Source organism: Macrotis lagotis, chromosome 6 (assembly GCF_037893015.1).
Source record: "Macrotis lagotis isolate mMagLag1 chromosome 6, bilby.v1.9.chrom.fasta, whole genome shotgun sequence".
In the NCBI taxonomy this organism is placed as follows: domain Eukaryota; kingdom Metazoa; phylum Chordata; class Mammalia; order Peramelemorphia; family Peramelidae; genus Macrotis; species Macrotis lagotis.
The window spans coordinates 223,981,564-224,007,644 of record NC_133663.1 but is presented as its reverse complement, the minus strand read 5'-3'; the positions used below and the strand labels follow the sequence as shown (position 1 = coordinate 224,007,644).

Sequence of the window (26,081 nt, the reverse complement as noted above, 5' to 3'; positions counted from 1 at the left end):
TTTCTTTGTGCCATGTGATTGTTGCACTGATTTGGGAGAGAGTATGCTTCATTCTGCCAAGAACCAAGAGAACATGAGTATTATGAGCTTTTTCAGAGCTATTTTGTACTTTGGAAAGACACGTAGTTATAGCACAACAGTCTCTTGTAGGTTTTATGTAAAAATAATATGAGCTGTAGCCAATGATTTCGACAGTGGAAACTCTATGGACTTTGGATTGAATTATATAGTTCAATATCATTTTCATCCTTGAGTTGCAAGAGCAAGATGGAAAGTGCAGAATAAAGATTCCCTACAGAAGTACACCAGATGAATTTGGAGCCTTGGGGCTTATGGATGATGTTAATAATTGGCATTTGTATAGCTCTTTATCATTTGAAAAGTCTTTTTTTTCCATGCATTATCTCATTCAAAGCTCACACCCATTCTGTGAGGATGTGTACATTATTGTACCCCTATTTTCAGATGAGGAAACTGAGGCTCATTGAGTTTAAATGACATATCCATGGTCCTACAGTCAGTAGAAATCAGGTTAGATTTTGAACTTCAGTCTTCCTGTGGACTTGGTCCATCTTTGTTTGTTTAAATGTTTATTTTTTGTTAATAGTACATTTTTAGAATAAAAAAATTCACATACAGAGAGACAGAATTGCATAGGATTAGAAAATCATTCTTAAGGTGACTGTGTCACCTTAAATGGGCCTTAAATGTAAAAATGGGCCAGTTTTAGATTTGCACCTATGTTGAGCCTAATACTGAACTAAGTAAGGGATAAAGTGGGAAGCAGTTCTGAAAACTGGATTTATTCTATGAAGAAGCAATAGCAATCCTAAAAATTTCACAGAAAATACTCTTCATGTAATCATAACATATTTCTATTATATCCTCATTATAATATTCCTCTTTCTGGAAAAATCATAGGTTTGAATCTATTTTTCAAAGTTTGGAGTTTTTCCTCTAAGGTGATTAAATTTTGAGTCATCAAGTGATCTTTTTTGATGAGTTCTTAACATTGTCTCACTTGAGCTTATCTGATTCTGTTCCTAAAGAATTGCCTCTACCTAGATTTATGGCTCTGAAAAATGACTGTGAAATAAGATATAGCAATCCATCAGAGCTTCATGGAGTGAAGTGTCAGATTCCATATGTAACCATGGACAAGAATTCCTTCAAGAGAGTGGATGATGGGGAGAAACAGGTAAAAAATTCTACTTAAATATACATACATAGTATGTGTGTATATCCATATATCTCCTTATTTATAACATTGTTGTTGAATCATTTTAGTCATGTTTGACTCTTTGTGACCCCACTTGGAATTTTCTTGGTAAAGATATTGGAATGATCTGCCATTTCCTTTTTCAGCTCATTTTCTAGATGAAGAAACAGAGACAAGTAGGGTTAGGTGACTTGCCCAGCATCACACAGCTAGTAAGTGTCTGAGGCCAGATTTGAACTCACAAAGACAATCATACTGACTTTAGAACTAAGTACTCTATCTCATGGTGTACCTAACTGCCTCTATATGTGTGTGTGTGTGTGTGTGTGTGTGTGTGTATTTATACACACATACATACAGAGGCAGAGTTGCATAGGATTAGAAAATCATTTCTATTATCATTATTATATTCTCAATATACTACATATACTCAATATATGTGTGTTAATACACATATATAGTGTGTTAATAATATATACACACTAATTATATGTATTATATATTAATATATACATTTATGGAAAGAGAGGAGGGGGGAGAGAGAGAGAGAGAGAGAGAGAGAGAGAGAGAGAGAGAGATAATGAAAGAGAGAGAGAGAGAATGAATGAGAGGCATCATGATACAGGGGACAGATTAATGATCTTGGAACCAGGATGGTCTGGGTTCAAGCCCTCCTGATGTAGTTCAGTTATATGATCAAGTGGGCAAGACATTTTTTCTGCTAGTGCCCTAGGCCACACTTTCTGAAGATTACATAGAGAGAAGGATGTGACTTGTCCAGGGAGAGAAAGTACAAATTCCCCATACCAAATAATGTACTAGGTCACTCCTTATCTTCAATTAGATCCTATGGCAATGCATTGCTTAGGCACCAGGGAATCTTCTGGATAATTTGGAACTTTTAATTTTACTGAAAGCTTTAAAGTAAATTTTTTTTAAAGATTTTATTTATTTTGAGTTTTACAATTTTTCCCCTAATCTTACTTCCCTCCCCCCACCCCCCACAGAAGGCAATTTGCCAGTTAAAGTAAATTTTTTAAAAATGGCCTCAAGTACTGAGAAGTGTACTAAGTGTAAAACTTTTCTTAACACTTTACTCAAAACCCAATGAGTTCTGTATAAGATAAAGATAAACTGAAATTAACCTTTGGACAGAAGGGAAATAACATACAACTGCTTGGGGGCATTTAGTGGAGAGACAGATATTCTGTCTCTCCTGTACTCTGCTCTTTACAATGTCACAACAAAATTTGATGATCATCATTTACAAAGGTGACTCTGAAACCTCAAGAAAAGAGTAAATTATATTCAATATTCTGACTTCTCTTGTCTTCTGGGATATAGAGTTGTATTTTATGTTCTATAAAATGGTGGGAGACTAGCCCCATTTTGCAGATGAGGGAACTGAGGTTTTGATATGTCACATGAATTGGCTATGGTCACATAACTACTGAGCATAAGAGGGGATTCTAAGGGAGATTATCTCCTGACTCCAGTTCCAGGACACTTTCCATAATGCTACACAGCCTCACTCTGAATGTTCCTTCCTTCCCAATGTCATCATTATTACCATTACCAGAATTGGAGCTGTAAGAAAGCAAGCCTAGCCTCTCCCATTCTTCCTAAGGTATTCCTCCTGAGGTATTATAATAATAATTATTATTATTTTGAACCACTCAAAAGTGTCCATTCTTGGGGCAGTTAGTTGGTGCAGTGGATAGAGCACTGGCCCTGGAGTCAGAAGGACCTGAGTTCAAATCCGGCCTCAGACACTAAATAATTACCTAGCTGTGTGGCCTTGGACAAGCCACTTAACCCCGTTTGCCTTGCAAAAACCTAAAAAAAGTATCCATTTTTGCTTAATTTCTTTCTTACCAGACCAAAGAGGTCTGCTAGTTTGAATGAATGGACACTGCCTCAGTCAAAAGATCAAGGTTTCTCATTGCATCCAGGGCCGTCTCTAGTGGTCCTGTTCCATATCTGGTTACTAGACCTAGATGGCTCTTAAATGAAAGTGAGGCTGGTGACTTAGCATAGCATCTCCCTCACTCAAATCCAGTTCACTTGCATGTCATGGCATCACCTCCCTGATATCATAGTCCTCTTTGAGATCAAAGGACAGACAGCAACCTTTCCATCCACTTGGAAGTCCAACTTTACCCTTGTAATGTAATTGCCCTAGGAGAATTATGAGCAAAAATTCACATAAGTGATAATGATAAGTTTGTTGTTCACTCATTTTTCAGGTGTGTCCAACTCTTCATGACCTTATTTGGGGCAAAAATACTAGTTTGCCATTTCCTTCTCCATTTCATTTTTCAGATCAAGAAATTGAAGTAAACAGGCTTAAGTGACTTGCCCAAGTTGACATAGCTAGTAAGTGTTTGAGGTCAGAAAAATGAGTCTTCCTGACTCCAGGTCAAATACCTTATCCACTGTCACACTTAGCTGTCCTATGGTAGATGTTGGGGGTAAGCAAAGGACACAGACCTATCATTATCAACTCTGTAGGAGGGTGAAGTCAAAGAAAGGAGACTTTATATTGTCTGTCTTTTCACATTGCTTTTATTTTTATTTCTTAAAATTATAATGATGTTTTGTTCTAGATATTACTGATATTTCCTAGTTCCCTATCCCTTCTGAGAAAACAGCTAACAAAAAATCCATTCATAGAAAACTTTGTTAATTTATACAACATGTTTCATTTATAGTCCTCTTTTCCATGTTTACTGAGAGCAGGAAGATTAATTTTGCCATTTTGATAGTTGCAAAGATGATTGGGCTAGATGGCTTCTGAGGATCATTCCAACTCTCTATTTTGCTGTCTGAATGCTCACTCTCAGTATCTATCTGGTGGGAATGTAGAAAAGGAGTATCCTATATTAGTTCTCTCTATCTTCCTGTCCTTCTGTCTCCATTTCTTTCTCTCTCTTTCTCTTTTTCCTCCCTTCCTAACAATAACTCACATTTATAGATTTATGTAAATGCTTTCCTACAAAATGCTTTCCCTCACTCCACATTGCTAAAGTAATTTGTGAATTTCAGGGCAGAAAAAAATGTATAAGTTAATGTCCTATATAGGCAATTAGTATGGACAAAGCTTTTATTAATTTTGTGAGTTGAAGGAGCTTTGTGAATTTGATTCCATGCCTGGAAATATAGAAATTTCTTCCATAAAGTCTTCAGATTAGACTTTGTAGAAATCTTTATCAGTAAGTGAAAATTGAACTTACCAGGAAAAAAATTAAAATTGGGTTCTTTGATTACAATTTCATGTGATTAATGACTTTTCATTTTCCAAAGGAAAATGTCATATGACTAAGAGAATTATGGCCTCATTTGAATAGTATAAATACCTCCTGGCAATCCTTTGCTTTCTGGCAGATGTTTAAAAGAGCATATATTTATATCGAACTAGTTTTCATTTTAAAGACAGTTTCCCATTTGTACTACTAGCAAAATCATTTCATTATTTCTCTGTTACATATTTGGGTTGCAAAGTGAATTGTTCAGTTTTGTCAGTTGTTACTACTAAGTCTTTTTTTTTTTTTTTTTTGCTTCCTTTACAGCAGGAGACATTGTCTCCCACAATGTCACCAATTAATTCTCCTCCTTCTTCTCCATCCAATTACCAAAGGGTACCTTTGACCTATGGCTATGGCAAATTGAGGAGTGGGATGGACCAGATACATGCAGGTAAGGTGACATTTGGAGCACCAATGTCCTGTTGTCTTCCTTAGTTCATGATCCTATCTAAAATGTTTTTAAGAAATCAGTCCTCTAATTTTCTAGACTTAATTACAGTTGTCTTTAGAAATATGACTCAATAATTAAATTGAATTTTATGAGTAGGTTGTTTTTCCATCCAAACATCCAATGCAATATAGCAGTGCTTTCTTATTTCCTGTCCTATAAATTATTGTTTTAATTAGTAAGCAACTGTTTATAGACACTTTTTAAATTTACATATCATCTGGAGTATTGTGTTCAGTCCTGGGAATTACAGTTTAAGAACACTGACAGGTTGGAAGACATCCAGAAAAGGTGGGTCAAGATACTGAGTGTATGAGTGGCCATGATATGTGGGGACTGAGTGAAGGAGCTGGGGAAGCTTAATATGGAGAAGACTTAAGAATAGCTAAAGATATTTATCATTAAGGGTTTTTTTTTTGCAAGACAATGGGGTTAAGTGGCTTGCCCAAGGCCACACAGCTAGGTAATTATTAAGTGTCTGAAGCAGGATTTGAACTCAGGTACTCCTGATTCCAGGGCTGGCGCTCTATCCACTGTGCCACTTAGCTGCCCTCTTCCCTTAAAAACTTAATGATAGTTCCTTTTGGCTTGAGAGCAGAGAACTAGGAAGGATGAATAAAAGTTATAGAGAAACAGATTTCAACTTGTAAGAAAAATTTCTTGATTAGAACTGTCCAAAGTAGACTGTATAGTAGCAGCCAAGAGTCCTGTTTAAATATTTTTCAACATGACCAGATGATTTCTTTCCAACCCTGAGATTCTACAATTTAGTGATATAGATTGTAGAAACACAAAAGAACATTGTTTATGGAATGTTATATTATAGATCAGAATTTTGTTTAAAAATAATTTTTTTTACTTTTGTTGAATGTTAAAATTCAGTTAAATTTGAACCACTATATACAGTGATTATTCACCAAATAACTATATTTTGATTATTTCTGATTTACCCTGTATATTTTTGTTGCTGTTGTTGTTGAGTTTCAGTTGAGGCTGACTCTACATGATTCTATTTGGGTTTTTCTTAGCAAAGATACTAAAACTGTTTGTCATTTCCTTCTGCAGCTCATTTTGCAGATAGGAAACAGAGGCAAACAGGGTTTAGTGATCTATCTAGGATCATATAGGTAGTGTCTGAGGCCAGATTTGAACAGAAGGTGAGTCTTCCTGTCTCTGGGGTTGGCACTTTATATATCTTGTAGATAGTTGTCCATAATTGTTTGCATGTTGTCTTCCTATTAGATGTGAGCTCCTTGAAAGCAGGGACTTTTTTCTTTTTGGTCTTTTTTTTTGTATCCTTGAAATTTAGTACAGTGCATAGTAGGTGTTTAATGTTTGTTTGTTGACTGACTACCAAATTTTATAATTGTTTATATCATTACTATATATATATGTATATATATATATACATACATACATACATACATACATACATATATATTTTTAACCACTGCAGTTTGGGACCAGGAATAATGTTGAGTATACCTCTCTTAATTCTCACTGTCTTCATCCTAATATAGGGTCTCAATGCTACCTATATCCTCGTTATTGGTCACTTGACTTATTGCTGAAGTATCTTAAAACTTTATTTGTCATCCACTTGTCTATCCCTCTAACTACTGCCAATATCTTTTTTTTTCTGCATATGAAACTTTGATGGGTATTGCATTGGGACTGGGTGATGACCAGCAAAATAGTTTTCTCTCTATTTCCTCTCTTATTTCCTTTTTCTCTAGGGAATCTAATCAACTCCAATTTCTTATAAGAATCAGTTCATTCTTTAGCTTAAAGGTAATAATGTAATGATTCCTCATACATAGAACTCCTCATCCTCTACAGCTTTATGGAGTTTATATTTAACAAAAAGTTATTCTTATGATCACAATCTTTCCTAGTCCCCAGTTACCATATTTCTTCAGAAAAAAGGCCCTAGCATGATTTTTTTCAGGATGCTTATAATATAAGCATATATATATATATATATATATATATATATATATATAATATATATGTATAAAATATAACCCCCAAAATAAGCTCCAGTTAAGATTGTTAGTCAGATTGAATGTATTTAGCATGTTTGTTGCAACATATGTCAGACATATTGAATTATAAAATACTAATATTAATATATAATTAAATGTAAATAAGAATATTATTGATATAAATACTTAAAAAGGGTGGATAAATGGCTATATAAATAAATTTATTGCTGAATGACCAATCAGAGTATGGATGGAAAGAAAGCCTCACCTCTTATCATCACTAAGGACAAGAAAGATAAGATTCTTGAGTGCCCTTGAGCATTTACAAGGAAGCAGGTTGATTTAATGCTGCCAATTGGTTTTGGAGGTGACCAAAGAAGTCTGCTAGTTTGGGATTCAGCCAGCATCACCACCCTACAGACATGAAGACTTCCTTGAGGAGAGAAGAACAGATCAAATAACATTTCCTGCAGGAATGACTGCCTATCTCCAGACCCTTGATATTGCAATAAATAAGCCATTCAAAGATGGAAATCAGTGACTTCATTGAAAAGAGAATAGGGAGAAATCAGCATGGAAACTTTGTGAAACCTGCAAGCCTGCAAGAGGTTGTGACTTGGATAAAGAATTCATGGGATAAATCACTGACAGTTGTGTTGCCAATGCATGAGCTGGCTACATGGGTAAGAAGTGCTCATTTAAGGAGGGCTCTATTGTTGGCATGAGAGATGTGAGCCAGTGGTTCTACAGGAAATGGAGTAGTGAGAAATTCAGACTGGAATTCAGAGTTTGGAGAGTTATGATGATGTTACAGAAAAAGATGAAATGACTGTATTTGAATAAATTTAGATTTCTGTACATGAATAAATAAATAAATAAATGTTGATTGTTGTACATGGAAACAGAAATAAGGCATCCCCTGAAAATAAGTCCTAATGCATCTTTTGGAGCAAAAATTAATATAAAACCTGGTCTTATTTTTGGGAAAATATGGTTGGAAAATCCTTATTATTTTTGCCTCTCTGCCTTAATTTTTCTCTTTATTTTTTTAACCATGATAACAACAAAGCATTTGTTTGGTTTGTAGTTTACCTCACTATATAAATGTTCACAATGAAACTGAACAGTCTTATGAATTGGTTTTCAGTTCAGCTAAAATGGACTATTCTTTGCCTTGCGAACACACCTTGTTCTGTGGAATCTTCATGCTTTTGTTCAGATCATTATTTTCCCTAGAATGTTTTCTGTCCTCCTCTTCATTTGTCTAATTCATACACATTCTTTAAAGTCCAATGCAAATGGTGCTTCCTCCATAGTCTTCCCTAATCTTATTATTTTGGAATAACTTCTCCCTTATAACATTATAAATCACTTTGTTTTTCCCTAGAATATTAGTTGTTTATGTCATGCCTCTGTTCCTGCACTTCATTAGACTATATTTTCTACTTTATTATAATGTATAAACTCCATTAGAACAGGTGTAGTATCATATCTGAACTTTGTTATCTTCTCAGCACCAAGTATAATGCTCTGTACACAGGGAATATTTAATAAATCTTTGCTGAATTTCTGGAAAAGCATTTTGCTGACAGAAGCTAGACATTGGCTTAGTTATACTGTCTATTTTAAATTCTGCTGGTCACATTAATGGTAAAATATCAGTTGCTGGTGGGGATGGTGGTATTTTGAACAGCCAGGTTCTGTGTCCTTAACTCTTCACAAATTTTCTTTGGCATCTTTTCCTTTTGAGATTCTGGGTCCCAGTTTAAATGTGACCAATTAAACCAAATTAGAATTGGATATTATTTTAGAATTGGATATATATATATATATATATATGTATATATATATATATATATATGTATATATAAATAAAAATCTGCTTTTCTGCTGAGGCAGGATATGACCCAGTATCTGCAGGTTTTGCTGCACTGAAAAAGGGTGCTGACTTTCAGGGAAAAGGAAAAACATTAAAAATTTATGCAAGGTTATATGAAATAGAACATCCATCACCATAACTTAGCTGTAGGTATCTCTAGGGAAATTCAAGTGGCAATTAAATTTTCTTGCAAACTTTACTGTTTCCTGAGAGATGAAACTGAACATGACCAAAACTCATCCTATTCTTTCAGTCAGTCGCTCTTTCCCATCAATTGTTTCATTATCTATCTAGTCCCTCAGACTTATATGCTTGTAATTTCTTTCTTGTTCTCTTCAATCAATCTGATTACCAAATTCTACTGAGCAATTTTATAATCAATTGATTTATAATTTAAAAAACATTTAGTAAAATATACATCAGGTACTGTGACAGACACTAAGAATACAAGGCCAGAAATTAAAAAAACCCATCTCCCTAGGTGCTTAAAATGTCTCATATTTCCTCCTTTTTCATATTTAAGGCTACCACTCTACTCTGGTCTTTCCCAGTCTATTAGTCATCTGGCTGGCCTCTCTGTTTTTGGTCTTTGCTAATCATGAGAAAATGTGACTCTGTGCTACTCTTGATTATAACCAAAGACCATTAGAGCTAGAGAGGAATGTAGAGATAATGACATTATGGAATCAAAGATCACTGAGGCATCTCAGAATTTCATATAATAAATAATATTTTTTAAAGAAAAAATCAGCAAAAATAGTCAAAACATTGAAAAAAGTCCAAAAATATGAGCAATATGTAACTCAGATGCCTTTTGCCACTCTCTCCTCCTTTACTCCTTCCTCACATATTGAAATGTCTCACTTCTTATCAAGGCTAACTTTTATTTATTCAAGCAAACTTATTCCTTCACATCTCATCTAATAGATTGTTTCCTCTGTCATCCTTACCTTTTCATTCTCCAATTCTTTGGTTGTTGCCTCCCCTCCTTAGACACCCCCTCACTCCCCCACCTCCAGAACATTTCTTCTTTTGCTTCAGTACTGACCATCCCCACTAAGCTACTTAAATTCCTCTAAATTCCCACCTTCCACAGAAAGCCCTTCCTAACCTCTTTTTTTTTTAGGTTTTTGCAAGGCAAACGCTAACGTCTTTTAATTCTAATGTTTTCCCTACATTAATTATCTCCTATTTATTATATATATATATATATATATATATATATGTATATAGCTTGCTTTTTATATATTTGTTTGTATATTGTCTCTCCTGTTAGATTGTAAACTCCTGGATCCAGGGACTTTCTTTTGTCTGTTTTTTGTATCCTTAAGATAAAAATATGTATCCATATACAGTATGTACTTAATAAATATTTATTAATTGATGGATTAATTATAGAGAAGTAAACTGATGCCTTGAGAGATGTCTTATATTGCCTTCAAGAAATATTATTTTCATCTTATACTGTTTTTAACTAGGATTTGAATCTAAGTCCTTTTAATTCCAAAATCCTATGCTTTTCCCCCATGTTGCCTTTATACATATAAGTTCCATCTTAATACTCATTTTAATAGTACAAGTTAACATAGACATCAGGTTTTTGTGATTCTCCACATTTCTACTTTAAAAAATTCAGAGAATGAGGGGCAGCCTTTCAAAATTTTAAGTTTTAGAAGGATATAGTCAAATGTTCTTTGGGAAGATTATTTTGGCTGGAAGATGGCTAGAAGAGGGGACCAACCATAAAGAAAGTTGGATCTCACTATAGCATGCTTAATAAAAGGCGGTGAGAGTTTAGCTGAGTGGAAAGAAAGGAACAGATAAATTTGAGAATTGATGAAGAGGTAAAATATTTGAGATTTGGCAATTGATAGACTATGGTGAGAGGGAAGAATCAGGGATATCTCTGAGGCGATGTATCCTGGTAACTGGGAGAAACCCTCAAGCCTTCCTTGCAAAAGATTAATTGGTTCAGCACTATCTCTTGCTGATTTGTACTTCTGTAACACTGCTTATGAATCCTTGTATCACTGTCCTCCAACAGCAGATTCCAATCTAGTCAAAAGACTGGAGAGGAGTCCCTGATTGTGGCAGACTCCAAATCAGCAATACAACTGAAAACAGTCATGTCACAGTTTGCTGTGAAACTGCATCTGACAACCACTCAACTAGAGTCTTTTTTTCTTCTAGGAAGACAGTTAGCTTCCACCCAAAGGATTTGTTTTCTGTGTTATACCCCAATGTAGAATATTGTGCACTTCTTGCCAATAAATAGCCTTGTTCAATTAACCAAGTGGAAATGATTTCTTCCTTTCCAGGGTTCACAACTGAAATTTGAAGTAAAAGTCTTACTGGGATAAATAATTGAGGCAACATTTTTCTGGTCATTGAGGTTGGGAGAATGATGCTATGTGACTGTGTATGCATAAGGGCTTTTCCTGCCCAACTAACTTTTGGGGTAGAAATTATATTATTTCTTTTGGATCTCATCTCATGAAAGCCCTAAAACAATTCCACTCTCCCCAGAAATTCCAACATCTGTATTCCCACAGTAAGGTAGAATAAGATCATCTTTTGTGAGGTAAAGATCAAGGCAAATTTTAAAAAAATACTCTATGTTGTCTGGCACATTTTCAGAGAACCAAAAGGCCTGGTGATACTTTACTCCCTTCTAGGGAGTAAAAACATTAGATTTGAACGGTCCTATAAGGATATTTCCTGATAACTAGACATTTTTTGAAAATGCATTAAAATCAGTGAAGGAATCAAGAAATTTGATGGATTAGAGCCAGGAAAGTATTGCTTCTTTGGAGAGGGCACATTAATAATTGCAAACAATCTACCCAGAGAGCAGAGGTTTAATGAGGTCATCTCATTATTACCTCATCAACAGGCAGGTCTGAATTAAATTGCAACGATTAGAACAAAAGAGCAAACTAGGCCAAATGATTTAAGGGAAAGCTAAAAGAAAAAAAAAACAACTAAATAAATCTATTTATGTTATTTGTCTTTGTATAAAATCTGTTTCTTGATATCTCTTCCCTACCCAAACAGCTGACTCCTGTAACAAAGATTAAAGAAAAAAAGTTCAGCAAAACTGGACAGTATCAATTGAATATGGAAGTATAAACCATGTTTCATGACCATGGTTTGGGCTTTGCCATCTACTCTTTCTCCATATGTTGAAAACTTCTGAGTCTTTCCATTTGCTCTGGAGTTAAACTCTCTTTTATCTTTCATTGTCTTCTTTAATTAGAATGTGAACTCCTTGGGAGCAGAGACTGTCTTGCTTTTATATTTATTTCCCCAACACTTGGAACAATGTATAGCACAGAGTGAGTTCTAAATAAATATTTCTTTCCTTTCCTCTTCCCTTCCCTCCTCCCTTCCTCCCTCCCTTCCTCCCTCCCTTCCTTCCTTCCTTCCTTCCTTCCTTCCTTCCTTCCTTCCTTCCTTCCTTCCTTCCTTCCTTCCTTCCTTCCTTCCTTCCTTCCTTCCTTCCTTCCTTCTTCCATTTATAGTCTTCTACCTCTGTAAAAGGTTGTGAATTTTTTTATCCTTTCTTAGAAACCAGCTTCTTTATTATACTGACAACTGTGTTTAGATTTTTCTTTTGTTCTTTTAATTCATGTTGTCATATCTATTTTTGGCTTTGCTTACTTTACTTTCCATTGGTTCATATTTGTTTTCCCATATTGCAATATTCTTTATATTTATAATTTCAGTCATCTTGGTAATATTCCATTACATTCATATACTACCATATGTTTACCTGTTCCCCAGTTGAAGGCTATCTACTTTGTTTCTTGTTCTTTGTTTTAGACTAAAGTGATCAACTTACATCTGAATAGCTTGACATGATTATAAAGCTCTTTGTGTATTATCTTGTTTAATCAATACAACAGATCTGGCTTTGTCCAAGTAAAATCAAATCTTTGAGAATCTCTTAATTTTCCTTTGTCATTTTGCTTCCTAGTTCCAAATCATTAGAAGAGGTGTTCCTAGGCTAGAGATCACTGTTCTAAGAAGCTATCACATTATTGAAAAGGGTCTTTATTGTCAGTGGTGCAAGAGTTTGGATAAGAGCAGCCGAGCTAAACAGGGATAGCAGTTAAAACTTTATTACTACTCACAAATGGAAAAGGAGAACAGATGCCTATAGGCAACAGTCTTGGTGGGTGGTCCCCATTGCTTCTGGCTTCACTCTGAGGGCATCACACAGTGAGGTAGCTTCCAAATATGGAACTGTGAAGAGACTTTCAAACTTTGGTCCAAGGCCCAGAACCTGTTAGAACTCAAAGTTGTATAGAGTTTTAGACAAAGAGCTGGCTGGTACCAATAGTGCCAAAATGACTTCTCTGTCATCCACTGGCAAGTGGAGTTGGGAATGAGAATATTTTTCTAAATTGTCATAAATAAGGATTGAAAAAATTATGGATAGGGATGTAGAATTCTTGATTCTAACTATGCTAATGAAGCAAGGGACTAGTAGAAAGAGGAGGATGGGGAGACTAGGTGGCGCAGTGGATAGAGCACCAGCCTTGGAGTCAGGAGTACCTGAGTTCAAATCTGGCCTCAGACACTTAATAATTACCTAGCTGTGTGGCCTTGGGAAAGCCACTGAAAAATCTTAAAAAAAGATGAGGATAATGCCCAATTTCAGACTTTATTAACCTTGTCATACATGCATTCTGGGCATGTGCCAGTAAACCAGTCAAACTGGTTTTTCTGAGTTCACACTAGTTAGTGAATATTAATGCTGCACCTATTGAGAATTCAGCAGAATTTTGGGATGTTAAAAATGATTCCTAATGCTCAGAGTTTGGGAAAAACTGCCAAAGAAGATATCTATGTGAAATTTGAGGAGGAAGGGTGCAGAGAATAGGTCTAAGAAGGCTTTAAAGAGGTGATAACTGAATTAGAGACCCTGAAGAAAGGAAAGGAACTACTTCAGCTGAGGAGGTTACATGTTCATTCCAGATATGGAAAAGAACTTGAACAAGAGCTCTTAGATTAGAGAAAAAAAAGAGTAGTTGAGTTTCATAGTCTGATATAAGACTGGGAAGATGATTAGAATGCACATTGTGAAGGATCTCAAATGTCAACAGAGTTTATTTTTTATACTAGTGCACTGAAGGCTTTCTGAGTAAAGAAGTGATATGACAATAACATTGTATAAGAAAGACTAAAAAACAGGGGCGGGGAAGGGTTTTTATGTTTGGGATCAGGGTACCTTAGTTTCAGCTTGAAACTATATGCTTTAAAGTCTATAAGATCATAAGATCAATGAGGTCAGGGATTGTGTCTTATCTAAATTTTTTCCTTCTTTTAGAACATAGCACAATGCCCTTCCCAATATAAATGTTTAGTAAGTATTCACTGAACAGAATTTAAGAAAATCAATATAGATCATTTTTGTTGTTGTTGCTGTTTGTTGTTCAGGAATGTAGGACTTTTTGTGACCCCAATGGAGGTTTTCTTGGCAAAATTATTGGAGTGGTTTGCCATTTCTTTTTCTAGCTCATTTTATAGATAAGGAGACTGAGGCAAACAGAGTTAAGTGACTTGTCCAGGGTCACATAGCTAGTAAAGTATCAGGTTTGAACTTAGGAAGAGTTCAAAGCCCAGGACTATATCCACTGTACTACCTTATTAAGTGCTTATCATTCATTCATTTATTCGAAGAGGTTCAAGATGAATTGCCTTATGTTGGATTCCACTTCTTAGTGAAAAGCATCATAAATGAGTTCCAATTTGTTCTAGATGTTTTTGGATCTATATTTTCACATCCAGCTGCTGTATTGAAATGAGTGCTTTAGGAGTCATTACTATTCATAAAGAATACACACAGACTGGGTGTTTTAAACTTCTGAGGTTTTATAGATATTTGGATTATGACTGCTCAGTTTGCCTCAGTACCTCCTTCAGTTTTTACCCTATGGAGTTCAGTTAGTGACTTACAAGGGATCAGCTTCAAGTGTTTTTTTTTTTTATGAGGAATTTTGTTAAAAAGGAGGCATCCTTTTCCTGGAGGAAAATAAAAAGTGAACACTATACATGTGGAATAGTTTCAGTGTTTGTATATAGCTCTTGATGTCTTGGTTGAGTTCTTTCTTATTAAAACAAACAACACCGTTAGGGCATGGAGGAAAAAAAACTTTTACCTAGTACTTCTTAACTGTTGGAAGAAATTCCTATCACTTGTTTTATCTCTCAAAAACTTAAAATATTCTTCTAGAAAAACAGAGTCTTTTCAGTTTAGGGAATGATTTTTCTTTTATATGCCAATAGAGTTGAGTATTGTTTCTATTTCTTTTTTGTATGCTCCCTGACTTCCGTGATAGCAAAGATCTTGGTAAGATCATTGTTTATTAGTTGCTGAAGAACTGAGAAAAGTACAAAGTAGCTTTGATGTATTGGAATGTTTTTTCTAAATTGATTAAACAGGACAAAATCAATTTTAAGTGGAAGTTGTTGAGTGAAAAGCAATAATACAACTTCAAATATGTAAAACAAATTTTAATATCCCTTAAGGTAAGACTGAAATAAGAAACTTTTTTTTAATACTTTCTAATATTAAAATTTTATTTTCAATATGTATGAAGAAACATATTACAAACATGTACATATACACATAAATATATTTGTAGAGAATGAGGGAGAGTGAAGAAAGAGGGAAGAAGGAGGAAAAGTGAGGTGGGGGAATAGAAGGGAGAGGGAGAGAAGGGAGAAGGAAGAAGGGAGAGAGAGAAAGGGAATGATGGAGTAGGAGAGAGGCAGAGAGAGGGAGGGAGGGAAGAAGGAGGGAGAGACAGAGAGAGAAGGAGGGAAAGAGGGGGAGAAAGAAGGAGAGAGGGAAAAAGAGGAAAGGAGGGAGACACAAAGAGAGAAAGGAAGGAGGAGGAGGGAAGGAAAGAGAAAGAGGTGGAAGAGAGTGGAGGACAGAGAGGGAGAAAGAGAAGGAGAAAGGAATAGAAAGAGGGAAAGAGTAGGGAGTAAAAAAGAGAGAGAGAGGCAGGGAGGGAGGGAAAGAGGGAGAGGGAAAGAGGGAGATGGAGATAGGAGGGAAAGAGAGAGGAGGGAGAGGGGGGAAGAGGGAGAGTGAATGAATGAGGGAGAGACAGAGGAGAGGGAGAGAGGGAAGGGAATGTTAACCTAAATTTAGCCACTAAGAACTGAATCAACTGATTCAACAGCTTCAGGTTCACTAACTGCAGGGATTACATACAGATGTGTAATTATAACACTTGGTTATTTTTTGTATTTTGTTAGGGGGAAAAAGGAAGAGTTTTGTGGCTTATTTGAAGAGAATTTATTTATTTAATTGTATTTTAGTCCAGGTAAACATTCATTCCTGTATTTTTTTAAAAACACATTTTAGGGGGGGAGGGCACAGGCATTTAGAGTTCATTGCTTGGAATATGAACAATCTCTCTGATCTCTATCCCCATGGCGTACATTTATTTTCCAGTCTGTTGAGCATACTTTTCATGCTAATATGTCACAAATTGTTACGTTTTTAGCTTTTATATTCTGTTAAACTTTGATTCAACATCAATTTTGTCTTAAACATGTAATCTAAGGAATCATGTACTAAAAATTATTTTTGATTAATTAAAATTGTATTTGTATGACTTTTGGAGCATAATATGACTTAGAAGAAAGTGAATTTGTTTATAAATTGCCTCAGTTCATATGTGTCAAAATTAATCATTTTTATTTTGAGTCTTACACCATCTTGGTTTTCCTGCTTCTTTTAGCTCCTTATGATGCTAGACAACTTGCCCTCCAACAGGAGGGAGCCACATCAGGAAGCCATGGACCCAAGCCCACAAGACTACAGACTTCTCTTATTCGGGTAATTATTGTTATATAGTGTGATCATAATCGTCATGATTTTAAAATTAAGCAAAGAAAGACTTCTTTATTCAAAAGAAAATCATTCTGGACAAAACAGAAAACAACTGCCATTTACATTCACTCTGAGTCAATTAAGGCTCAAACAACGACCAAGTGGGGTTTGGCCAGAGACCTGTTGACCTGTTGTTAGCCAATCAGGGAGAACCAGAGTTATTTGGAGCCCCAGGGTATCTAGCTAGGTTTCAACAATCAAAATTTACATTCCTTTGGGCAAAGCACCTGCAGGTAAGGGTGGAAAAAAGAAAGAGAAAAAGGGAGGGAGATTTGTGTTGTCCAGTTGGCCAGTAATTGGGCAACTCCTACTACTCACATAGGTTTTTGTCCTTTCTTCTGGAAGAGGACCATGACATCAGGGAGGTGATGCCATGACATACAAGTGAATTGGATTTAAAAGAGAGAAAACTGTGCAAAGTCACCCACCTTACTTTCTCCTCCAGAGTCTGGGTTCAGTGGCTAAATATGGAGCACAATGACTGGAGATGGCCTTGGATGCAGAACCCACTGCTTATATGCCCTTAGAAGAGTGGGTATTCCTTCAGGTGGTAATCTACTCTGATTGATTAATAATTAATGAGAAGAATGGATGTTATAATGAGAGGTGGCCTTATTCTAATGATGGGCTGGGTGTGTAACTTTGATCACTCAGTCTTGGATAAAGAGACTTCCCTACACTCATGTTACCCCCTCTAGGGTAATCTAGATAAAAGGGGGTCCACCTCTAATCAGACCTGACTGACTACAACTCAGGGCCAAATTTTACTCTACCAGAATCTTTTTGTAAAGTTTTTCTGTTGGATGGAGCAATAACTTCATCCAGATAAAATGACCTAGGTGGGATAAATTTTGGGGCAAAACAAGTGATCTCCCCAATAATTTGTTATTTAATAAAAATTTCTCTCAAGTTACTATCTCTACACTCTCTTTCACACTTAATATCTTGCTTTGTATTGGTACTTAATTGTTTGATGAATATTTCTTATGTTTTCAGTGAGACTTTAAAGTTTCTATAAGGCAGAGGTTCTTAAACTTTAACTTTTTTTTTTAAATTTTTGGAAGGCAATGGGGTTAAGTGGCTTGCCCAAGGCCACACAACTAGGTAATTATTAAGTGTCTGAGGCTGGATTTGAACTCCTAACTCCTACAGGGCTGGTGCTCTATCCACTGTGCCACCTAGCCGCCCCACTTTAACATTTTCTTCATTACTCAGCCCTGTATTATGTAACCCAGTCACTTAATAAATCCTTGTTGACTTGAATTGAAATATGTGTATACTTCAATATCTTGGGCTATGTCACTCTCCTGCTTAAGCATCTTCAGTAGCTCCTTATTGACTCCTTGAATAAAATGCAGCTTGACATGGCAGGCTCCAACCTCCTTTTCCATAGGTTACCACTAGCTTTCAATGATTTAGATTCACTTTCTCTTCAGCTCCTCACTCTCGTTTACCTCATATATTTTCTCAATTGCAAAGTCTTCTTGTTTCTTTCTCCATAAATTATCTTGCATATATTCACTTCTATCTCTTCATAGTCACCATCTCATGCAAATCCTTAGTTTCTCTTGCCTGAAATATTGCAGTGGCTTTCTAATTTGTCTCCTTGCTTCAAATCTCTCCCTCGTCCAGTCCATCCTAGACCCAGCTGCCAAATTGATTTTCCTAAAACACAAATCCTGGTAAAAATTTTAATTTAGGAAGTCCAAGATTATCTACCACATCCCAGTAAATTTCCAGTTGTTATGACTTTTGTCTTATTGCGGGGTTTGGATGACCGTGGAGGAGAACTGATAAACTTTGCTTAGCTCTGCCTCACTTAAATATAATTCACAAGACATCCCCCCTCATGATGTCATTGGTCCTTTACCAGAACAAAGGACAAACAACAGCAACATATTACCTCTCTTCTCATTATATTCTAGTGACCGTTACATCTAGGACAAAAAATAAAATTCTCTGACATTTAAAAGGCTTTACAACATGGCCTGGTAATTCTTTTGCAGTCTTATTGCACATGACCCCCTTCCTTGAACAAGCTCCCTCATTGTGCTTTTTAGAAAATTTTGCTTTCTTCCAGACTCAGTTCAAGCATTTCCTTTTACAAAGATCTTTACTGATCCTTTTAGTTGCTAGTGCCCTATCCTTAAAGTCACTTTGTATTTATTTACTTATGTACACACTATGTCCTCTGGCTAGACTGGAAGCTTGCCAAAGGCAGGGCAGTTTTCACTTTTGTCTTTTTGTCCTCAGCACCTAGCATCATGCTTAAGGCTTAGTATATGTTTAAGAAATAAATGCTTGTTGATTGAGTGTTTCTTATTACTACCCTCTGTGAACACTATATTCAATTCAAACTGACCTATTTGTGCATCCTTGAACTTGGCTTTATATCTCCCAGTTCTGTACTTTCCTGTAGGCTTTCAGTTCCACTCTATGTTTCCTTTCACCTTTTAGAATTCTTAGTTTCTTTTGTGACACAATTTTGCTATTTTTTTTCTAAATTCTATTTTCTTTGCAGGAGCATTCCCTCACTTTCTCCTCTCCCCAACTGAAAAAAACAAGAAAATCAAAACCTTTTAAAAACAAAAATAGTCAAACAAAACAAATTTTGATCAAACTCAAAAACTAAAAAGCCACCATCAGTCCTCTTGAGTTCATCACCTTTCTTATCCTCTTAAAATAGACTAGATCTTTTGCTTTATCATGAGTTCTCTGGAATCGTGATTGGTCATTGTGTTGAATAGAGTTCCCAAGTCTTTCAAAGTTGTTTGTCTTTACAATATTATTATTGTATAAATCATTTTTTTGGTTCTGTTTACTTCACTTTGCGTTAGTTCATACAAGCCTTTCCAGGGTTTTCTGAAACCTTCATCTTTATCATTTCTTTTTCAGTGCAGTAGTATTCCATTGTATCCATGTATGTATGCCCTAACTTGCTTAGCCTTTACCCAACTGATGGGCATCTCCTCCTTCTTTACAGCCACAAAAGAATCCTGCTATAAATATTTATAAACCTATGGATTAGTTTTCTCTTTCTTTGATCTTTGAGATATTAATAATGGTAACAATCTACAAAAGTTCAATAGCTTTTTGGGTATGGTTCCAAATAACTTTCCACAATGGCTGGACTACTTTATAGTTCCAACAGGAGTTGGAACAGCCCCTTCAACATTTTTTAAATTTTCTTTTTATTGTCAACTTTGCCAATCTAGTGGGTGTGAAACAACCTAAGAGTTATTTTAATTTTTATTTCTCTAATTATTAGTAAAATAGAACAGTGTTTTTTCAAATGATTATTAAGAATTCTTCCTTTGAAAATTGCCTATTTATATCCTTTGACCATTTATCAACTGGGGTATGAGACAGTTCCGATGTGACTTTAAAGGAAAAGCAAAGCAAACTGAACACTTTCCTGATTCCTCTAGTTTTACTCCTTAAATTATTTTATATTTACTTACATTTTTACATGGAACATATAATATATCAAAAGTTAAGATCTTTGAGGGCAAGGTCTGGTTTTTAAATTTTTGTCTTGATGCTCTTAATCAGTATTTTGCATATTATAGTACTTAATAATTGCTAATTGAATTGATTAATTCATCATCTCATCAAGTGGGCATGCTTTTCACTAGACCAACCTATCCATGTTTTATGTTGACTGATTCTTATTTGTACTTGAGACATTTTAATAGATCTTTTTATATTTCATATGTATGGTTCATTTTTTTCTGGTAAAGTATCAACTTGATCATTGATTCAATATTTCAAATCTAAATTCCTAACACATGGAGGGACATCTTGGTGTAGTGGAAAGAGAGTTGGTCATGGAAAAGACCTGAATTTAAATCTTGCCTCCGATACCTACCATCTGTTTTACTCTGAGTAAGTCACTTAACCTCACTCCCTTCAGTTTCTTCATATTTAACATGGGGAGAACTCTAGCATGTTCTTCACAGGTCTATGAGAGAAGAAAAAAATCAAGCTAAGATATGTGAAGTATTTTGCAAATTTTAAAGTGCTATATAAATATTAGCTATTAATCCTTGCTGCTGATTGATAGCATGTATGGTAGTCCTTTTTTGCTCCTTTTCTGTCACTCCACCAATTTTAAAGAAGCATCAGGGAGCCACATAGACTGATGGCTTTTGTGTTTTTATCTGATTTTTTTGGTTTGCAATAACCAAAGCAAAAATTTGTCACCCAATGTCCAGACTATGATTAATGAACCTTTCTACACTAGGCTGTTCTCTGACTGAAGTCACAGTTTGTTGTGGGGATGGCATTTGGAGCTTTTCTAATTTAGTAGAACTTGCCAGAACTCTTTTTATCTCATTGGCATAACCAAATCTGTGTACTTTCCACTGTACTGCTTTGTGGTTATTCCCCAGGAGGATAAGATCTTATCTCATCCTGATCCAATTTAAACACAGATTGGAGGGCATGCTAGTTTTTATTTAGGGTGTTTTGGACTTACAGGGATAGTACTGAATATGATACTTTGAGAGAGAGAGAGCGAGAGAGAGAGAGAGAGAGAGAGAGAGAGAGAGAGAGAGAGAAAAGAGAGATAGCTCAATTCTGTTCTTTAAGGAAGTAGTAATCAATCAAATTTGTATCATTTTCCCATGACCTGGGTTTTTGTTTTTTTCTGATATGTGGAGTTTGAGGGCAAGTATAAGAAAGTTGACAAAAGATACCCTTAAGGGAGTTCAAATTTTTAATTTGAAAACTAGAAAAGAAAATATCACACTATATTAGCAGACACAATTATATGCACATCCTGTGAAAAGGGTATTTATATACACATAAATGTGGTTTCCAAAAAAATTTTTAAGGGAGAATTCTTTAAGAATTTATAATATAGGAGAATCAAAGCAAAGGAAAATGTATGGCTGAGATCTATACACATATAAACAAACATATATAGGTAAGTATAGAATGTGTTTGTCAAGTTATATAGTATGTAATATATGACACAATTGCATGATATATGTAAAATAACATACATGTATGTAACATTCAGCATTTACAAAACTATACTATATATTTATATTTGTAGAAATATATACATATATGTATATGTCCATGAATTGAGCTATCTATGAATCTAACCATAAATGCTAAACATGATTTTTTTCCCTCTTTTCTTGTTCAGTTTGAAAAGGAAAGCTCCTTTAAGGAAATGTAATTTAGATTTGAATACAGGAACTGTTACAGGAAAAATTATCTGGTATGCTCTCTGGGTTTTAAAATTTTTTCCTCTAGTTTCAGAGAGAAGGTATTTCAACCTATCCCTAGCATTCTACATTAGCAGACAAGAGATAAGATTGCAACTTGTAAGATGTGAAGTAGTATATAGAGAGTACAATTTTACTTATAGAGGTATTTTTTGACATTAAAGATATTTATACCATAGTGGCTGGAAATCAGGTCAGCCCTGAATATAGACCACATGCCTAAATTAAGGGGAATATATTATATTATTAGTATCTCTTTAAAAGGGGAATATATTATATTAATATGTAAAATATCTATGCATAATTAATATATTATACACAAGTATTTTGATATATATTCATATGTAAACATTTATATATAAACATTCATATTTTTACTTGTCATTTTTGTATACACATAACTATATGCATATATCGATATGAAAAGGAACACTGATTATAGACTGTCTGCAGATTTTATACAACCCATATTTGGGTTTATATTTAGACCAGTAGGCCATTTGAGAGGCAGCTGTGATGCAGGGTAACAAAAAAGTGAAAAACTATTCTAGAATATTATCTGGAGCCTTTCAGTTGGGAACACTGGGATTTCTTCTCATCAGTAAGTTTCAGTTCATGGTTTGTAAAGAAACATAGACAAGTTTGTCTGTCTGTCTATCTATCTATCTATCTATCTATCTATCTATCTATCTATCTATCTATCTATCTATTTTTTTTTTTTTGTAAGGCAATGGGGTTAAGTGGCTTGCCCAAGGCCACACAGCTAGGTAATTATTAAGTGTCTGAGGCTGGATCTGAACACAGGTACTCCTGACTCCAGGGCCAGTGCTCTATCTACTGCGCCACCTAGCTGCCCCAACATGGTGAAGTTTAAATGAGAGGAAGTTGTAATGCTTTAATTTTCACAACTGAAGTGTTCACCTTCTTTAATTTGTGGATTGTCTTTAAAAGCCTGCCAAGTTGACTTGACTAAATTCCATGTCTCAGAAAGGAAAATGCTACCTAATTCAGTCATATAGGTGTTCCTGACTTAAAACCACTAATCTGGGAAAGAAAAATTTATTTGTAAAATGACTGTAAAAAATACACAAGTTTTGTGGCATAATAATAAATAATAATAAACATATAATATTATATATAATATAATAAATAATAATGTTATAATAAATAATATATTCTATAATAAATGATGTTAGCAAGTATAGATGACATGTTAAGCAATTACAGGTAATTTTATTCTCTTGTCATACCAACAAGATATAGGACATGTACTAATGTACCAAGAGGGGTGATACTGCCTCCTTATTTCTCTTAGTATCCCCATGCTTCCAACCTTGCTGCCTGATAAAAGTAGGGATCTCCACCAAAAATGACTGACAGTGCTAGTGATGGTGGTCCCTGGGTGCAGCTTAAGAACTTTGGCATTAGAGGTTGGCATATGAAAGGTTAGAAAACTCCTGGGTCAGTGTCTGTATATAATATATGACCCTGGTCTTTTCATAAATTTGGGCTTTATGGCAGGGATTCTAAACCTGGGGATCCACAGGGTCTATTGGTAGATTTCAGGAGATCTATGAATTTGGATAGGAACCACCCCCCTTCCCCCAATAAATCTTTATTTTCACTAACCTCAAATTGGCATTTATCATTTTCTTGAATTATGAATAGAATAAAATTCTTCTTCATAAGGATGCTAAATTTTTTGAGGGGGGGAATTATTAATTGTTATGAAACATAAAAAAGTTAAGACCACCCCCACCCCTGCTTTAATGCCTTCTGGCAGAAAAACACATACTAAATAGATAACTTTAATATTTTATTTAGGTTTTGGATTGCTTTACATTTTTTTTTCTGTTTAGTTTTTTTTAATGATGGATGGGCATGAAATATGTCCCTTAGGAAACGATATTTGAGAGAGTTTTGAAAAGGATGAGAAAGTCTTCAGCTTCCTTCAACTGTTATGAAAGCCTATTATATTCTCATTACTCCCTATTTATTAGATTTCCCTATTTATTAGATTACCCTATTTGCACAGTGCTCCACTGAGACTGCACAGGTCTGGTTTCTCTGTTTCCCCATGGGTCTGTGATAGGAACCAAGGGCTGATACAGGAGTAGAATAATTAGTTTTCTGAGTCTCATCATTATGTTTTCTCATCAGGAGAACTCTGGCAAAGGGCCCTTGTCTGCAGTGCCACTATGTGTTCCAGAACTTAAATTGCTAAATATAATGCTCCCTGTTCCCTGCTTCCTCTCACCCCCCCCCCCTTTTTGGAATTCTCTTCTCTAGTCAAGAAACCTGAGGCTTAATAATTACCTGAGTTGAGCTGGTGAATTGTTGGCAATTAAATCCTTCATTGCCCTGGAAAAAATGGAAGGGTTATTTTTTTACCTTGTTGATTTTGTTGAAGAAAGCTAGATTTCCTGATCTGTGTATGAATTGAAACATAATCTTATAAGCAGACAACCAAACATGTGATGTTACCACCTAAGTGTTCATTTCCTACACTAATGCTAGAGTAGTGTTGACAGATGGCTCTGCTTGCTTCCATTGAGAAATCTTGTTGAAGAAGAAAAGTTTTTTCCCCCCTTCTCTCCTTTTTTTTCTTCTTCTCATTCACTCTTCCCTCTTTAATTCCCTTATTTTTATTTTTCTTCATATTTTCTTCCTCTTTTAATTTTCTCCCTGCTAGTGCTTTAGACCTCTTAGAGAAACTCTTGAGCTTGGTTTACTTAAAATTAACTAAAGCTATTCATGCCCAAAGAAATAAGTGATGACCCACCAAACCTTTTGCATGCAAAAGGAGATTTAGATTAGATTATTTTATAGAGAAAATCTGGAACTCTGGTGAGGAGAGAAAGTTGAGAAGGTTTATTAGTCTGGAAAAACAAAATAATTAGGGATTTGAGATTATAGCTGGCAAAAGGAGATGGGATTCTCAGAATAGGTTTTTAGGGTTGAGTGCTCTGAAAGACAGTTGGTTCTTGGAGACTGAAAATAAAGCCATCTTTCTGTTTGGTGTGGGTTAGGAGAGAAAACATGGAGACTGGGAGACAATACATGGATTGCATAGAGAAGAGATAAACAGTTACATTTCAAGGGGGAGGAATTATTTATCATAGCATGTCATTTAGACAGTGACTTCTTCATTTTTCTGTCATACTTTCCTGTTGTTTTTTTCTTCAAAGAACTTTTTGATATGCCCCTTGAGTAAGCAGCTGGCTCTTCCCTGCTTTTAAGGCCCATTCTAATAAAGCATTTCTATTTTGTGGAGTAACTCAGTTCATTATTCCACAGTGAGTTCAGTTTAGGGGCTTAGAGGTGCTTTAGTGAAGTCCTGTCCTCAGTTTTGATTCACTGTCCTCTTCCCATTCTGAGATCCTAGTTTTTAATCATTGTGATTATACATTTAAAACCAGAGACCTTTCTGGTCAGCTACTCCAACTCATTCATGTTTTTTTATTTTATTTTTTTATCAGTGAGGAGATTTAGGGCCAGTGAGGTTGTAATTTGTTCAAGGTCACAAAGATAAGCAGGTAACAAAGACAGGAGGCACTCCTGATCTAATTCCAAACCCATTCCTGTCAATACTCAACTAGTTCTTTGGCTTTTTATTAATTTTTAGGTTTTTGCAAGGCAAATGGGGTTAAGTGGCTTGCCCAAGGCCACAAAGCTAGGTTATTATTATTATTATTATTATTATTATTACTATTTTTGCAAGGCAATAGGGTTAAGTGGCTTGCCCAAGGCCACACAGCTAGGTAATTAAGTATCTGAGGCTGGATTTGAACCCAGGTATCCCTGACTCCAGGGCTGGTGCTCTATCCACTGCCCCACCTAGCCACCCCTCAACTAGTTCTTAAGACCCTTTTTTAAAAATTTATAATTGGTTTGCAGAAAGAAACTTGGGAAATATGGTGTTTGGTCTCCTGACGGATTTTAGAAGGAAAAATAAATAAGGGAAGAGAGAGGAGGAAGTAAGGAAAGAAAAGACAAGTAAGGGAAGAGAGAGGAGAAAGAGGATATCCTCACCTTTAATAGCAAAAAGGATTGGAGTTGATTATTTTAAAGAGGTATATTGTCCTTCATGTATATA

At 35.3% G+C, this 26,081-nt stretch overlaps 1 protein-coding gene and 1 long non-coding RNA gene across 16 annotated transcripts in view; one reads left to right on the top strand and one right to left on the bottom strand.

Annotated features, from left to right (window-relative positions):
• Nucleotides 1-19,289, bottom strand: part of LOC141491430 (uncharacterized) — a 46,634-nt gene extending 27,345 nt beyond the window's left edge. The window contains exons 1-2 of one of the 2 annotated variants that reach the window (XR_012469602.1): nucleotides 19,111-19,289; nucleotides 18,203-18,413 (exon numbers count right to left, since the gene is read on the bottom strand). This is a non-coding gene — a long non-coding RNA (uncharacterized LOC141491430). The remainder of the gene's footprint in view (nucleotides 1-18,202; nucleotides 18,414-19,110) is intronic. The other variant, XR_012469603.1, reaches the window with a different exon arrangement.
• The window catches only part of REPS2 (RALBP1 associated Eps domain containing 2), a 260,871-nt gene that overhangs the window by 101,217 nt on the left and 133,573 nt on the right, over nucleotides 1-26,081 (top strand). For 12 of the 14 annotated variants that reach the window (XM_074192359.1, XM_074192358.1, XM_074192355.1 and 9 more), the window contains exons 3-5: nucleotides 1,050-1,198; nucleotides 4,789-4,915; nucleotides 16,597-16,694. In XM_074192359.1, coding sequence (XP_074048460.1) covers nucleotides 1,050-1,198; nucleotides 4,789-4,915; nucleotides 16,597-16,694 — 374 coding nt within the window. The remainder of the gene's footprint in view (nucleotides 1-1,049; nucleotides 1,199-4,788; nucleotides 4,916-16,596; nucleotides 16,695-26,081) is intronic. The other 2 variants (XM_074192348.1, XM_074192357.1) reach the window with 1 other exon arrangement.